This window comes from Trachurus japonicus, chromosome 21 (genome assembly GCF_045865225.1).
Source record: "Trachurus japonicus isolate A0001 chromosome 21, Traja_1.0".
Lineage (NCBI taxonomy): Eukaryota > Metazoa > Chordata > Actinopteri > Carangiformes > Carangidae > Trachurus > Trachurus japonicus.
In genome coordinates, this window is record NC_140927.1 from 10305348 (window position 1) to 10320062 (window position 14715).

At 40.5% G+C, this 14715-nt stretch overlaps 1 protein-coding gene across 2 annotated transcripts in view; it reads right to left on the reverse strand.

Annotated features, from left to right (window-relative positions):
- The window catches only part of lrp1bb (low density lipoprotein receptor-related protein 1Bb), a 288370-nt gene that overhangs the window by 199512 nt on the left and 74143 nt on the right, over positions 1–14715 (reverse strand). For both annotated transcript variants that reach the window (XM_085766198.1, XM_085766197.1), the window contains exon 2: positions 7964–8086. In XM_085766198.1, coding sequence (XP_085622324.1) covers positions 7964–8086 — 123 coding nt within the window. The remainder of the gene's footprint in view (positions 1–7963; positions 8087–14715) is intronic.

A 14715-nucleotide genomic window follows, 5' to 3' on the forward strand; every position in this document is an offset into this window, starting at 1 on the left:
CAGAAACACGGGCAAAGCAGCAAGCAAGAGAACTGAATAGGAACAAATTATATGTTAAGGGCAAAGAGGATGATTTTTCCATCGCATTTTGACAGAAGATAAAGTCTTAATCACAGACGCTCGTGAAAAAAAATACAGTGCCTTTGTGGGAATACACAAAGCACAACGACACATACTCATAATATTTGTTGTGTCTGTTCTCTGCCTACTGAAACTACTGGTAAAACAGATGGCAAAAGCCTTAGGAAGTGTACATAAGTTCTGTTCCAAGTGTAGAGAGGGAGCAGGAGAGAATAGTAAATTAAAAATCTTATTTCAAAGCCTGGTGCCTTATGCTGAAAAATAAAGGAATAAAAAAATGATGATGCCTGCAAACAAAATACATGTGGCAGGTTAAATATGTTAATAGCAAATGGGACAGTATTTGATCTCACATAAAATCCAGGTGTCAAGCACAGGTCTGAGGAACCCGACATGATATCCAATTAAATCTCAGTGAACTAACACTCAGCCACATTAAATGTTGTCGAGTGTGCTAACAACATAACCTGCCGGCTTTCTCACAACTTCAGATACAGAAGACAGTGGTTTGAAAGCTGAATCATGCTGATATAATGGTCTCCTGGACCTTCAAGGAGTAGAACACTGTCCGTGAATAATTCTTACAATACGCAGAAGTGGTGCTTGAAGACAAACATGCAGCATTTGTAATAATAGCATGTTTGGGGGATTTCTTTTTTTCTTTTTTGATGAGTCAACAGAAGGGTTACAACTCAGCAGGGAGGGAGAGACGGAGAGGAAGGAAAATAAATGTTACATAATGCAAAAGGCTCTGTCCTTCAGCTCAATAACAAGGTGCTACGCTACATTACCCCCTAAACCTCCATCCTACTGCTGCCAATTCTCATGGGAACTAGACACATTTGCGATACATTTATTTCAATATGGCACTTGCCAGATAAAATAGCCTGCACTATGTTGATAGGCAGACCAGGATACACCAACCTTTGCCGCAGCCTCATCACAGACAGACTGAGTATTCTCTGCACTTCTGAGCAGTGTTGCCGCACCGGGGCTTTGTCAACGACTTCCAGATGTTTAAATGGCAATGAAAGTTCAACATCTAAGGAATGTGTGTCACGATCAGAACCTAATTTAATGGTCTGGTCAGAGGATTATAGCGGTGTCAAAAAGATCTTCCTGTACCTAGACCCTAGGCAATATCACAACAACAACAAGACATAAAAAAACATCAATGTGGAACAAAAAACTCTAAATTTAAACTTACATGATTTCTTCAATAAGTGTCTAGAACAACAATAGTGTGGTTAACATTAGGAAAAGATGCACTGCTTCTCAAACAGGGTTGGTCCATATGACTTCAAATCTATATCTGAGTTATTTCAAACATTTACCTCAATTACTATTGATAAACGCTTACTTTGGTGTTCAATAGCCAACACACACTAACGTTACGCAATGACCATGACTGATGGCAGTAAGAGATTCTAAATGTTGGTTTTGAGACTTCTCTGGTTAATTGCCATTATCCAATGTCAAATAAATTGAGGTTAACCTACGGTAAAGATTAGACTTCCAAAAGACTTAATGGTGCAATTATAGCCTGGAGTCACCTGCAGTGATGACTGATGTGACTCAGACATCCACATTTACTACAGTATATACTTCACTGAATATAGGGTATATTGCTCCTTACATTAGCAGCAAATATATAAGTTCAGAAGATATAAAATCCACATCACTATTACCTGTCATGTAAATATTATTATGCATCGGTGCACGACAATTACTTTGTCATTTTGGCTTCCTCAGTTTCCTCAGCTAATAAACAATACTAGATATTTAAAAGAATTACAGCTTAAAAACATAGACTGTAAAAAATATGGACATAGCATCCGTGACGTCACCCATTGGTTTTGGGGAGTCGTTTTTGTGACTCAAATATGGCAGCCTGAACAGCGCCATGTTGGATTTACTGGCCTCGAAGCAGCTGTCCACTGACCGCTCCGGACCTGTCACTCAACGTTTCTGCGCCCTAATTGGCAAGAATTTTAACCTAATAACAGTAAAACGGTAAAATTCACCCCCCTCAGAGTGTGTGCGGGGGTAGAAACTATCGATTGAGACCAAAGAACGTGATGACACCAGGCTCTGATCATGTTTATTGAGGATGTAAAGTCGGTGAGGGGGGTCTATGGAGAAATGCTGCTTTCTGACACCAGCCCCCAGAGGAAGCCGAGGGGATTGCAGTTTTTTGTCAGCTTCACTTCTCAGACCGACAACTGCCCCCTTGCTTAAAAAATGCAAAACATTCTGAGGAGCAGAAATTAATTATATTCCCCATGTGGGAGATAAGATCCTGACACACAGGATATCATGACAAAAGTATTGGCAGCAGATAGGTGGTAGCAGTTCCTTACATCAACATGTAACATGACAACATGTCTTCACCAGTTTTTAAACTATGCAGTGACACAACTTACATAAAAATACCAAAATCATATTATTATTATTTGAGAGGAAGTGCAATCAGTAACTAAACACTAAACAGTATATTATACCTTCTGTATATAAGAGATTGTCTTCTTTTCTTCTATCTAATCATACTGCTTGTTATTTTCACTCTGTAACATACCAATGAGCACAGTGTGGAGAAGCTGAGGACTTTGGAGGGACGCATGGGGAGAACGTGTCTTCCCTGCTGCTGAAGGGGAATAAATGGAAGAACCCCTAAGAGAGCTGTCTTTGTACAGTTCTCCTCCCCTGTGCCTCGAGGACACCGAGATCAACATCATTTTTGACTGGGCCGAGCCGAGCCGCAGCCATGAAACACAGCTTCAGTGACCATGTTTTTGAAGTCAGTCGCTGACCCTTTTTATTGTCTTTTCCTCTGGGAGTGACAATTCAATCAGAGGATTCACTGGTCTCCATGTCCACCAGATTCACACAGCGCCTCGTGGCAGCACTACTGAGACGAGCCAAAAGTCCATGAAATCCTTTCCCGAAGGATTCATGAAGGATTTAAGTTCTAAGACACTGTTTGCGAGCGTGTAGCATCAACAAAGGGAGCGAGCTGCATGCTGACAGCCATTAGAAATGAAAGTTTTTATTAAATTCTACTAGAAGAGATATTTACAGAAAGTAAATTATGACAGTCCCACTTTATCTCAAAAGCACAGCAAACAGCAGATCTGCATGTCCTCAGGCAGTCTTGACATTTAGACTTCCCTGTAAGTGTAATACACAAACTAAGAATATGATCATCATGCTCTTGGAAAAATTCTCAATCCTTCCACTTAAACTGTCACCACATGAGCTGCTGTTAGGCCAGTGAAGGTGTGACTCGTTATTGCACAGAAAGCACACAACTGCTAAACATTTGGTGAGTTACCGGGTTTTCTTCAGCCATTCGTGGGGACAAACTGTTTTTCTCCTGCTCCCTGAATAACTGTCGTCAGCTGCCCTGTCCCACGGGACCTGTGGCTGAGCGGATAAACCAGTGCCTCCCTCTGCTCTCGAGATATTGCAGTCCAAGGCCACCTTCCCTTCCCTTCCCTTCCCTTCCCTCCTCCCCACAGGCTCTGAAGATGCAGTGATTACATCTCCCTGACCAAAGCCAGAGCAGGGTAGAGAGGCCATCAGTGGCACCATCATTTTTTTTTAAATTTCTATATGAGAGTGTGTAATGTATTTTTTCTAAAAAATAATAAATGCCTCTGTATAATACAATGCCCAAAATATCACAGTCAAATTAAAATACTGATGGCTCTGCCACCATGCTGAATTTTTTTTGTGCTTTTTCTTTTTTTCTTTTTTTTAATCCTCCATGGCTGTGCTCAGTGAATATCATCCCATATGGGTATTTCTTTACAGGTTATTGCAGCCCTTGCTACCATTTAAGAAGGCATTCCAATCCTGTCATCTGTTTGCAGGGCAAATCTCATCTAATTCCTTTCTATCAATACATAATCCATGATAATGAGCTGTGCCAGATTCCATAGATGAATATGCAAGGTCGTCTCTCTGCAGGCATTGTAAATAAAATGGTGCCAAAATTAATTGAAGTGATAATTAATGGCCTTCTGGAGATTATATGACTTGGCCCACAGCGACCATGCAAAGGTTATATTATATCTATTATCTTTAAAACATTTCTCACAAAGGGAGAGGGAAAGATCGTAGCTGACAGAGAAACACATCAAGAGAAATACAGAAGATCTGCTGCAAACACCATGGGTCCATAGAGTATTAAATTTTACATGCAATTATTTACACTTAAATAATAATTTAATTCTAATAAATTACAATACAATTCAACCAACTCTTGCCCTAGTTCTCTATTTCTACTTCCATTACTGAAAACATCTTTTTTGCTGATGTTTTGCTCTGTGGAGCCAGCCGTTCGGATCTGGTCTTAGAGGAATTTGACATAAAGGGACTTGTAAAAGACAGATTAAAAAAAGAATGGTCAGCCTACTGATTGATTGACCCACTAATGCAGTGCAGGTTTAGATATCTGGACTTTCAGTCCCCAGTGCATCAAATTCCCATCAACACTTTTACCCTTATGGGAGAACGTGGTTATTCTCTTTGTTGTGATGAAACAAGTCCAGGTTTAAAATATCTCTTTAAAAGGATCCCCTGCTCCTCTGAGCATCGATTTAGGCTTTCACAAAAAAAAAAGTCAGTCACATAGGATTGGACATATGACATGCTTTCCATCAGAGAAGCACAAGATTTTTTGCATTTGCTACCATCTTCTATGTATCCAACTACCACTTACTGTAGGGGTACAAGATTAGGTTGTATTATTTTATTTTATTATTCTAAACAGTAATGTGAAATACATGTAATATAATATCACATGAGCAGTGATTCCTCTATCGTTTTTCAGCAAGAAGCACTTCCACCCACACGTAGTGTGCTTGATAAATGACCTGTTGGAGATTAATAATTATGCATGCTGTGGTCAATTTATGCACAGATGTCACTGCCAAAACTATGAAGTCCTAATTATACCCAATGACTCACATTGGCGAAGAACCTGGCGTGAATATTAATAATCAGGCTTTGTTGCCTTTTTTACCTAATAATTAAATACAGGTAATTTAGTCTATAATAATGTGAAATTGCTGCTCTGTTTATTCATTAAAGGAAATTTCTGTTCCACAACTATGTAAATAATTATAATAATACTAAATAGCATACCTGGTACAACTAGGGATGCACCGATGCATCGGTCTAACATCGACATCGGCCGATGTTCGGCTCGTTAACTGCCATCGGCCATCGGCAAAAAAAGATGACATTCACCGATGGCAGTGGCCGATGTTTATGTTGGTTTAAATGCCGCATGAACAGCTGTGCTCGGGAGGAACCTTTCTTTTTTCCTTTGTTTGGGGGGGAAGATATTAGTGGTGCAACGGATCATCATTGATCTGTGATCTGTTCGGATCAATATCTTCAGTTCAGCACACATGTGATCCGCGGATTGATTTTTGAAAAAAAAAGTTGCGCGCATGTTTAATAAACACGCTTGATATGTGCAGCGTGGTCATGGCGAGCGGAGGAACGGAGGAGCCTGAACGCCCCTCGTCATTTAAATCCCCTGTATACACCCGTTAGAGAGGAACTCGTCTGGTCGCTTTTTTTCCCTCTAACCTCCGCCTGGCCACGTGTATGTGTTTACAACGACGCCAGCGAGAAATCAATAAATGGAGCGGTGGATTACGTAACTGTTATAAACATTACGTTACGCAGCGCGTCTGCGTCGCGGTGCCACAGAGACAAGAGCTGGGACACAGGGGGCGGCCAGGTAGACTACTACACTGATGTTGCAACGAGACAGACGCCAGGTGAAGGCAGAGAGCCTCCGTTCTCACTCGTTACCAGTCACAAGTCATGTAGTTAACTATCACAATTACTCTGGGGCTTTTTAATTGAGGTAAAAATGTAGCATAGCCACGGGAGAAATCCTGCTTAGTTCCTCTTTCAGTGTACATTATACAGATTATTTTTAGTTCATCAACTGTTTGGGAAAAAAACAACAACCTTTTATCCTTCTGTCTCTGTGTTACTAGCCTACTGAGCAAGTTGGTTAATTGCAGATAAAGGGGGTTAGGGAGAGAAGTTGAAGTAATTTGACATATTTGAGCATTTTATTAAAAAAACCACTGTAAGTGTTTTAAGGTTATGTCAAGTAAAAATTGACATTAAAGTTTGTTTTTGTTTCATAAATTTGTCTAACTGAATTTGTGCTCATTAAATAATAATATGATGAAGAGCTGAAAGACTTTTAAAATAGTTCAGTAGCCTAATGTTTCTGTGGCACCAAAGACGGAATAAATAACAAAAAGAAAAAACATCGGCATCGGCATCGGCCATCGGCCAAATTGTTATTTTAAACATCGGCATCGGCATCGGCCCAGAATTTCACAATCGGTGCATCCCTAGGTACAACCATACCTGTAAAGGGCAAATGAAGGTTTACAAAGCAAACTAGGCAGTTACTTTGAAGAATAACAAGGCACTCCCACTTGTTCACCAAATAGTACAACATTCCCACTGTCTCTACATTTTCAGTCCCACTGGCTTTTTACTTTAAATTATTAGCTCTTTTTGTGCTGTCCTGCCCTTGGAAGTATTCAAAGGTCCTCAGTTAGCACTACTATAGCAGGGTGTTAGACTTTTTTTTCTTTTTTAATAGATGGAAACAAATTTATTGAGGGATAAATCTTTATTGCAAACACTTTATTTGTTTATTAAACACTTCACAAGTTTGGTTTTATTTTATTTGTTTGTTTCCCCCCCCCTATAGATACCTACTGTATGAGCTGTGTTCATAAGAAAGATTCTGTGAATCAATGAAAGATGCATCTGTGAATACTTTGAATTAATTTACACACTGATTCATATTATTTGTGTTTACAGATGCTTTTTTGTATTTATGTTTTATATTAATCACACATTTACACATGGATTGTCGATCTGTTCACACAAATTATATTGAGACAAATTTACCTAAAAAATAGGAGCAATAAGCAAACAAGATAATAAGCACTCGTCATCAAGTGCAAACCAATCATGTAAACTTTGATGAAAAATATTAAAACGTTGGTCAACAAAGTGCTAAACTGAGATTTTGTAATTCATGCCTCTCTCTTCTTAAATACTCATGGTGGCTAGTTATTGTTTTTTTGTTTTTTTTAACAAATAGTTCAGGTACTCCATTATTACTTTTACTTTTATTTACTATTATAATATACTGTATGATAATAAACATCACTAGATTAAGTGGCAGCAAATACTGGGTTTCTATGAGTTCAGTGGCTTTCTACTACAATCTGCAGGTACTGGAGATGACAACAATTGTAGTATTTCAGCTGATAGTGTTTTGTTGATTCAAAAACTAATTCTTTTCACAGAGAAAAATCTCTATCCACACTGTGTCTAGAGATGCTAGAACCTGCACCAACATACACAAGGAGAGAGGTGCAGTTACACCCCAGAGAGGCAACAATTTGCACTCATACATGCTTATTTAGAGCTAAACATCTTCAGCCACTCCTGTAGCACCATCCAGCTGTCCACCTGGGTGCTGTGTGTGTTCCAAACACTCAATTTCACTGAAGAATCCTTTAATGCACCTTTTCGTTTGTAGCCTGTTTTCAAGGCATCTGGAGTAAGATGTAAGTATGTTTCATGTCTTCAAAATGACCACAGCAGCTGTTCACTGTGACAGAGGGATCCACAGGCTTCTAACACCTTAAAACCTAAAGGGGGAGAGCATTTGATACTAAGAGGGCGCCTTACTGGTGGAATATCACTCAAAACACAGGTCCTCATGCTATAAAGGTGAGACGGGCTGGCAAATGAGGTGCTGTGACAGAACTCCACATGACAGTGTTGCATTAGTGAGTAATGGATGGAATGGGTGACTTACAAGTTTGATCAGTTTCATCTGAGTCGTCGGGGCAGTCGGGCTCGCCGTCACAGAGCCAAGCCTCGGGAATGCAGGTTTTCTCGTCGTGACAGTGAAACTCCCCTATGTCACAGAGGATGGCTTCTGGGTGGCATGAGGAAAGGGTGGAGAAGGAGAGGAGACAGGAGAAAAGATGCAGCATGAGGTGGTGGTACTGAGCAGGTGAATCGTTTGAATGAATGTAAACTTGAACATGAGTGTGGGAGGACAGGAAGTGGCTATATTTGGATATGGATATGGTGGAGAAGTGGTTAGTGAAGAGGCATTGACAAAAGCAAATGTGTAATTTTACCATCTGTAATGGGAGCGTGGATAAAGTTATTCCAAGAAGCTTGTATAGCTCTGTGCTTTATGTCAAGCACCAAGGCTGACAATTAATGGTATGCAATGTATGTCCTTTTGTCAGTGGTGTGTATATCGCAGCGAACGCTTCTTTGTCAGAGGGAGGCCACACATTTTTCCAGCAGATTAAAACTACCAAAAGAGCCAAGCACTGATGCTGCCCATGCCCAGGCATTGTGGTTTTGACAGCTACTCTCCCCTAACAAAGACATGATGTCCTCTGTGCCTGGGCAAACTATTACAAAGCAGTTTGGCAAGTTTGTTCTTATCATTTTGCCTCCTTGGTGTGTGCTTTCATTTGATGGTGGAATGGGGGGGGAGTACAGTGAAAGCCCACTCAACTAAAAAGTCATCATAGGCTTTCAATATAGCAAGCATCCGTCAAAGTGTTGACATGTTTCCTGCCGGTAGCTGTCAGAGGCTCAGCTCCATCATTCTGCGGAATGACATAAGCTTTTGCTAAAGCTCTGACACCAAAAAGTGACCTGCCGCTCGTTCTCCTCAGTGCCAAGCAAAAAACGGTAATTTGTTTCTAAGCTTAAACCACAGACAATCAGACAGGTTCCACCCCCAGCACCCCCCCATCCCCCAAACGCCCCCTCCCACTCTTTCTCTATCGCTGTCTTTTTTCCAGTGTGTTCCTAACCCATTAGTAGTGGGAGTGGAGCAAGTGGGGGATCAGGTCTGCAGCGTTTGAACAGTGGGAGTGATAATTCAACGCACCACTGCTCTCTGCCCTGGCACCCTCCAGCAAATTCACTACCCAGGGACAAATCTGAAAAGGTCAAACATCTCATCCATTCTACCTCTTCTATTCCCACTGATGCAATATATCTGAAATCTTACAATTTAAATCAAGGTCTCTTTTGAAATATTCAAAGGTTTTTTTTCAGGTTTGAAGGGGGGACACATCCTTAAAACTGCAAACCAAAGCCATCAAGCGTTTAAAGGAAAAAAATAAATAAATTCATGTCATGCTGATAAGAATAAAAAAGCTAGGCCTATATCAAGGTATTCTTGCAAGAGGAACTGGTCCATGCACATTATCTTTTGCCTGTAAACAGTAGCAGAATTTAATAGTGTATTATACTAAACCTTTGTCAAAAAATTGCTGATTTGTCCTAAAAAATATTGGGTGCAGTCATACGCTTTAAAAACAAAAACAAAAAAAAAACAGTTTTGTGATCTTCAGCGAAACATGTTATCGACAACCTCTATGCTGATTATCACATGAACTAAAAATTCATACAGCAGCAGACTTAATAGTATGATGGACCATGCAGGGATTGGCTGTTTAATTGGTAAAACATAATGAGGGTCACACAATTGTGACATTAATTATAACAAACTATTTTGCATCAGAAATATGCAGTCCAGTGTAAACACACAGTCTTGTAAAACACAACTGAGCTGCATGTGACACGAGTGTGTTGATTTACATTTCTCCTCAAAGAAATAACAGAGCATCAATAAGCACATGCTGGGCTTGGGGTTGGCACAGGCGACTTGCTGAAGTCTCTAAAAGGGATGTCTTCTAAGCCTTTAAAGCTGAATTGATTACCATTGAAAAGCAGAGGGTAGGTGACAGTGGGGCCGTTTCCTCAGCTAGTAACGGAAGCCATGAAAGAAACTGCTCCTGGATCTCAGAGCAGCCCAGTTTCCTATTGATGTTCTGCCTCCTTTCACCTTGAAAGCTATGGGGCCAAATATGAGTCAAGCATACGACCTCTCGTGTCAATTAATCTTCCCCCTTCTCCAAACAGCCTCTCCTTCACACAGGCTCACCTGCCTCTGCAGCAGACTGTTCACTATAATGGGAAAACAACTAAAGAAAAATAAACATCCTACTGTTCTTTTGTTGTTCATCCATATTCTTCTGCACTGTATTTGCACAAGGAAGATTCCCAAACAGCATTACAAAGCGTTATGTATTTTGAGGACAATTCTATAACAAACATCAGGTGAGTGGCGATGACAGGAATAGTAAATCAAAAAGGCTGCAGCTACCTTCAGAGAGTGGAGAAATAACCCCAAACTGGTGCCATTATCAAAACAGTGGGAAGCACACAGTGACACTCAGCCGGGCACATTATCATGAGTTGCATGGGGCCACCACTGGCACAACATTGTGGCTCATTAAAGCCATTGAGCCTTTGAAATGTGCCAGATTTTCAGAGGAACAAAGAGTTATTTGGAAGCAAGCAGAAAGGGAAGATAGTGTGAAAACCTGCAGAAGGAAAACCCGCCACTCATCTTTGCAGCAAATATTTTGATCACTTTTTTGTGTTGACCAGTAAACTGCAACATGAACACTCAGACTACAAAACAAATGTTCGCATCCTGCATTTTGCAGTATAAAACCCATTCCCCTATTTACTCAGTTCTATTAAACTCTGAATTACATGAGAGCTTAGGTCTTCATCTATCTCTCTAAACAATATTATATTCCAATGACGTAAGCTGCAAAGCACTAAGGCATTACAATCCCCAGAATTGCATCACACACACAGTTCACAATATGGTACAGTGGATAAGTCGTAAGCCACAGGCCTATTCAAACAAAACCTGTGTTATAAAAGTAGCAGTGCAGTACACAGCTTAAAGTGGCGAATTAAACATCAGCCATGTTGTACAGCTGAAAAAAGCTGATCTGAGAATATTCCTAAGTCAGAGCTATCTTACAGTTGCAGGTTGGGAAAGAGCTGCTTCTCAAAGAGACTATTTCTAGCTCATCCAACTTGCTCAGCTCTACATAGAAAGCTGTGTGTGAACTTGACAGGGCAGTGATAGTCCATTAGACCTGTATTGCCTTCAGGATACTCAAGGTCACCTAACAACCAATGTGGGAGAAAAGAGAAAATTGAAAGTTGAAAATGTGTGTGCACACATTAATAAATATATATATATATATGTTACACAGGCAGCTTTATAACCTAACACACACAAGTATTGATCTAACTTTTCTAACTACCAAATGGAAGTGTATTTCCAAAAAAGTAGAACTATGACATTTCCAGTGCCATGCACTGTGAGAGACAGACACATAATATTGCAACTGTGCCAGAGAGATGTTTATTAGTTGTTTCTTATATCACATTAAGGGGAAATTCACATTAATCTTCTCCTTTTGAGTTTTGGGACATGTTGAACGTGACTAATTGTGTGCACAGACACACAAACCTTGTTCTGTACATGTGTATAGATCGAGACCAAGTCTCCTGGCCAGTTCGAGGTCATATGCATTATGGATGAGCATGGGGCTATGAGCCAAACTAAGCAGGTTATTAAGTATAACAACAGGATAATGCTGTCTCTCCCTTAATCTTCATATCTTTAATCTGCCAAAAGATGCAACGTAGTGTGATGCATCTCAATGATGCCTCACCTGCATAATGAATCTTTATTACAACCGTATCTCAAGAAGTGACATACACCATGTGGTATTTAGACTTAAATGCCATCCACGTCAAGTCTGATCAGAATATGGAGACTAAAGAGAGTGCCGTGGCTCTGCTGACTGATTTCAGAATGTCACAGCACTTCTGGGCGCATGCCCACAATTATGTGCGCGTCACAGTTCTGCAGCACTCGCCCCTCTCTTCAATCGAGACTGAATTCTTAGAAATCACATAGCCAGCGATAGTGAGCTGTGCTAGGAAAGAGGAGAGAGAGAATATAATAATGTACTAAGAGAAAGAAGTAATTGTATTTACAGATTCTGAGGTATAACTGGCTCCAGGAAATGTACCAGCTCGTACCGGGGGCCATCCCCCATGGCAACGCTGAACAATTCTGCATTCTAGCCATGAAATGGGTAAGAAATCAATGTTGTGAGACTTTAGGGCTTTCATTAGATACTGCCTGACCTTCACCACAGAGTGAGGTCACTTTTATTTTCTCTACAACAGCAGGGGCATGTCAACAAATTATTGAAAGCAAACGCCATATGAAAAGTTTCAGAAGACAATCATAGAATGGCCTCCTGCTCCCTGGCATAAATCCCTACACCAGTAAACAATGAATGATTCATAAGACCGATCTTAAGCTGCTTGCTGTTTACTGCCCTTTTACTCCACATGCAAGAGAAAACCTTACAGCACATTACACTCACAGAAAAAAGCAACTATATTAGAAGGACTATCTGAACGCTTTTGAGAGATTTCCATGTTAAGCAAGACATAGCCTAACTATTCAGTTATCATGCTTTGTGAGCAACTCTCAGTTTAGATATTTTTTCCATTTTCCTGATTTACATCATTAGGATGCTAACCTTAAAGTTTACAAAAGTTTACAAAAAAAGGTAAATTAATCTTATTACATACCTATTAGTTTCTCTACCTCATCTCATTGGGCTTTAATTTTGAAGACCAGGCACAGGTGTCTGTCTACTAGGCCAACTTTTTTCAACAATTTTCGTGCACTGCGCAGCGCGGCGCAGGTACTGTACTCCTCCCGTCCCTCCCACCGGCACAAGTGGCAAAGAGGGAGGGGAGAAGGCCTGAGTGGGTTTAACACAGCCGAGTCAGATCTTCACCAATCAAATGAGCTCTCCTCCTCACCTTTAAATGCGCTGCGGGTGAGGCGAACTGCAATTTTGTCCTTTATGTCATGTCATCTCCCACAACAAATTTTGCTAAGAGTGTATTTAGTCCAAGTGAAAACCCAAAAACCATTACTCATCAATCCTAAACCTGCTGTTTTTCTGTCTTACCATGGTGAACTAATTGGAAGAATCAGTTATTTTGAGTCTGAAGTTTCCATTTGTTTAATATCAGTTGGTACAAATGTAATATTGTTCATGGATAAAAGCCTCTTCTTACACTTGGGTGACCTTATGGTAACAGCAGTGTTAGGGACGTGAGGGTGCAAATTCTACTGCATCTTCTTGGCATGGGACCTAAAAACTCTCTGTACAAAACAGATTGTTGACAGTGTGAATTTTACATAATCCAAAAACAGATTATAGCCCTAAAGACATTTTTTTAATAATGAGACCACAGTATAGGCCCACAACAATTTTGCAAATCATTTCTAAACAAGGTTATATGCCTCTCCAACTCAAGTTCAGTTGCTCAATACTGTAAATACACACATGGATGGGTCAAATGTATCACTTTCAGCCCTATGATGGTGCTTTTCATGCTTTTTTCACCTTATACTGTAAGTCACAACTGTAGGATGCTATTCCAATGTACAAAGAGCAGCATGTCAGTACTCTTACTCGACAGCAGCATACTGAGTTGTGGGTATGGGTACACCCAAATAGAGGATTGCATGTAGCTATCTATAAATGTGAAAACCATAGCAGATATATTGCTCTTTTTGTTCACTGTATGAGCAGGAAACCTTATTGTAACTGCATATTGCGTCAGCAAATACCAACATAAACCTGAATCTTGGGGCCACAGCGTTCATACCAACCTCTAAAATGAATGTGGGCAAATTGGATGAACCGATGGCATCTCAATATGTGCAAACAGAATACAGCGTTTTTGAGGGCTGTGAACTGTCCCTCCAGCCTGAATGTAGCCTACAGTACGTGTGAGCATTTCATTTGCATAAGAATGTGTCATTATACTGCCAATAATAGAAAAGTACAACCCCTCTGCAAGCCTCCCCTCGCCTGGCCCCCTTTCCATGCTCCATCCAAGGTCACCTAATCACTATGTTCCTTCAAAGACCTCTATCTTAACCAGCAGCAGTCTGAGGGATTTATGTCTCACTCCATGTCATGATTACCAATCAGGTGGAGTAATAGCTGCTTAAGCAGACAGGGTTTTTGTCATCACTGAGGGGTGAAGTGCCAGTCAAGGTTTCCACTGCGTTTGTCCAATGCCGGCTGATACTCTGTGGGGCATGTCAGTGCCTTGGGTGTAGCCTCCAGATTAAACTGCATTATCAGAGTGGAGTGAGAGCTGTTATAGTGAGGGATCACATCCACACTGGCCACCTCTGTAGCACTGCAGACAGCATGTGAACTGTCCATTATCTAACAACTCCCTCCACCTTGGAACTCACAGGGGAGTACCTCAGAAAAAATGTACAAACAATTTTAAATCTGGCATCTGCAAAGGTACCTTAATGTGACCTAGTTCAACTACTACCATACATAAAATGTAAAATAAACACGCACTTCCCAATTACAGCATTATTTAGCACAACAAGCACAAATGTAGCCTACCACCAAGAGGAATGCATTTCAATGATGGCTATAATATAAAAGTCAAATTTTAAAGGACATCTGGCATCAGGAATTGGTGGTACAACAGAGAGAGAGCTCCCAAATCAACATAAGCTTACTGTTTTATTAGCATAGTGCGAATTACAGGGGGGTTTGACTTCCCCAACCCCCCCCCCCCTACAGACAACAG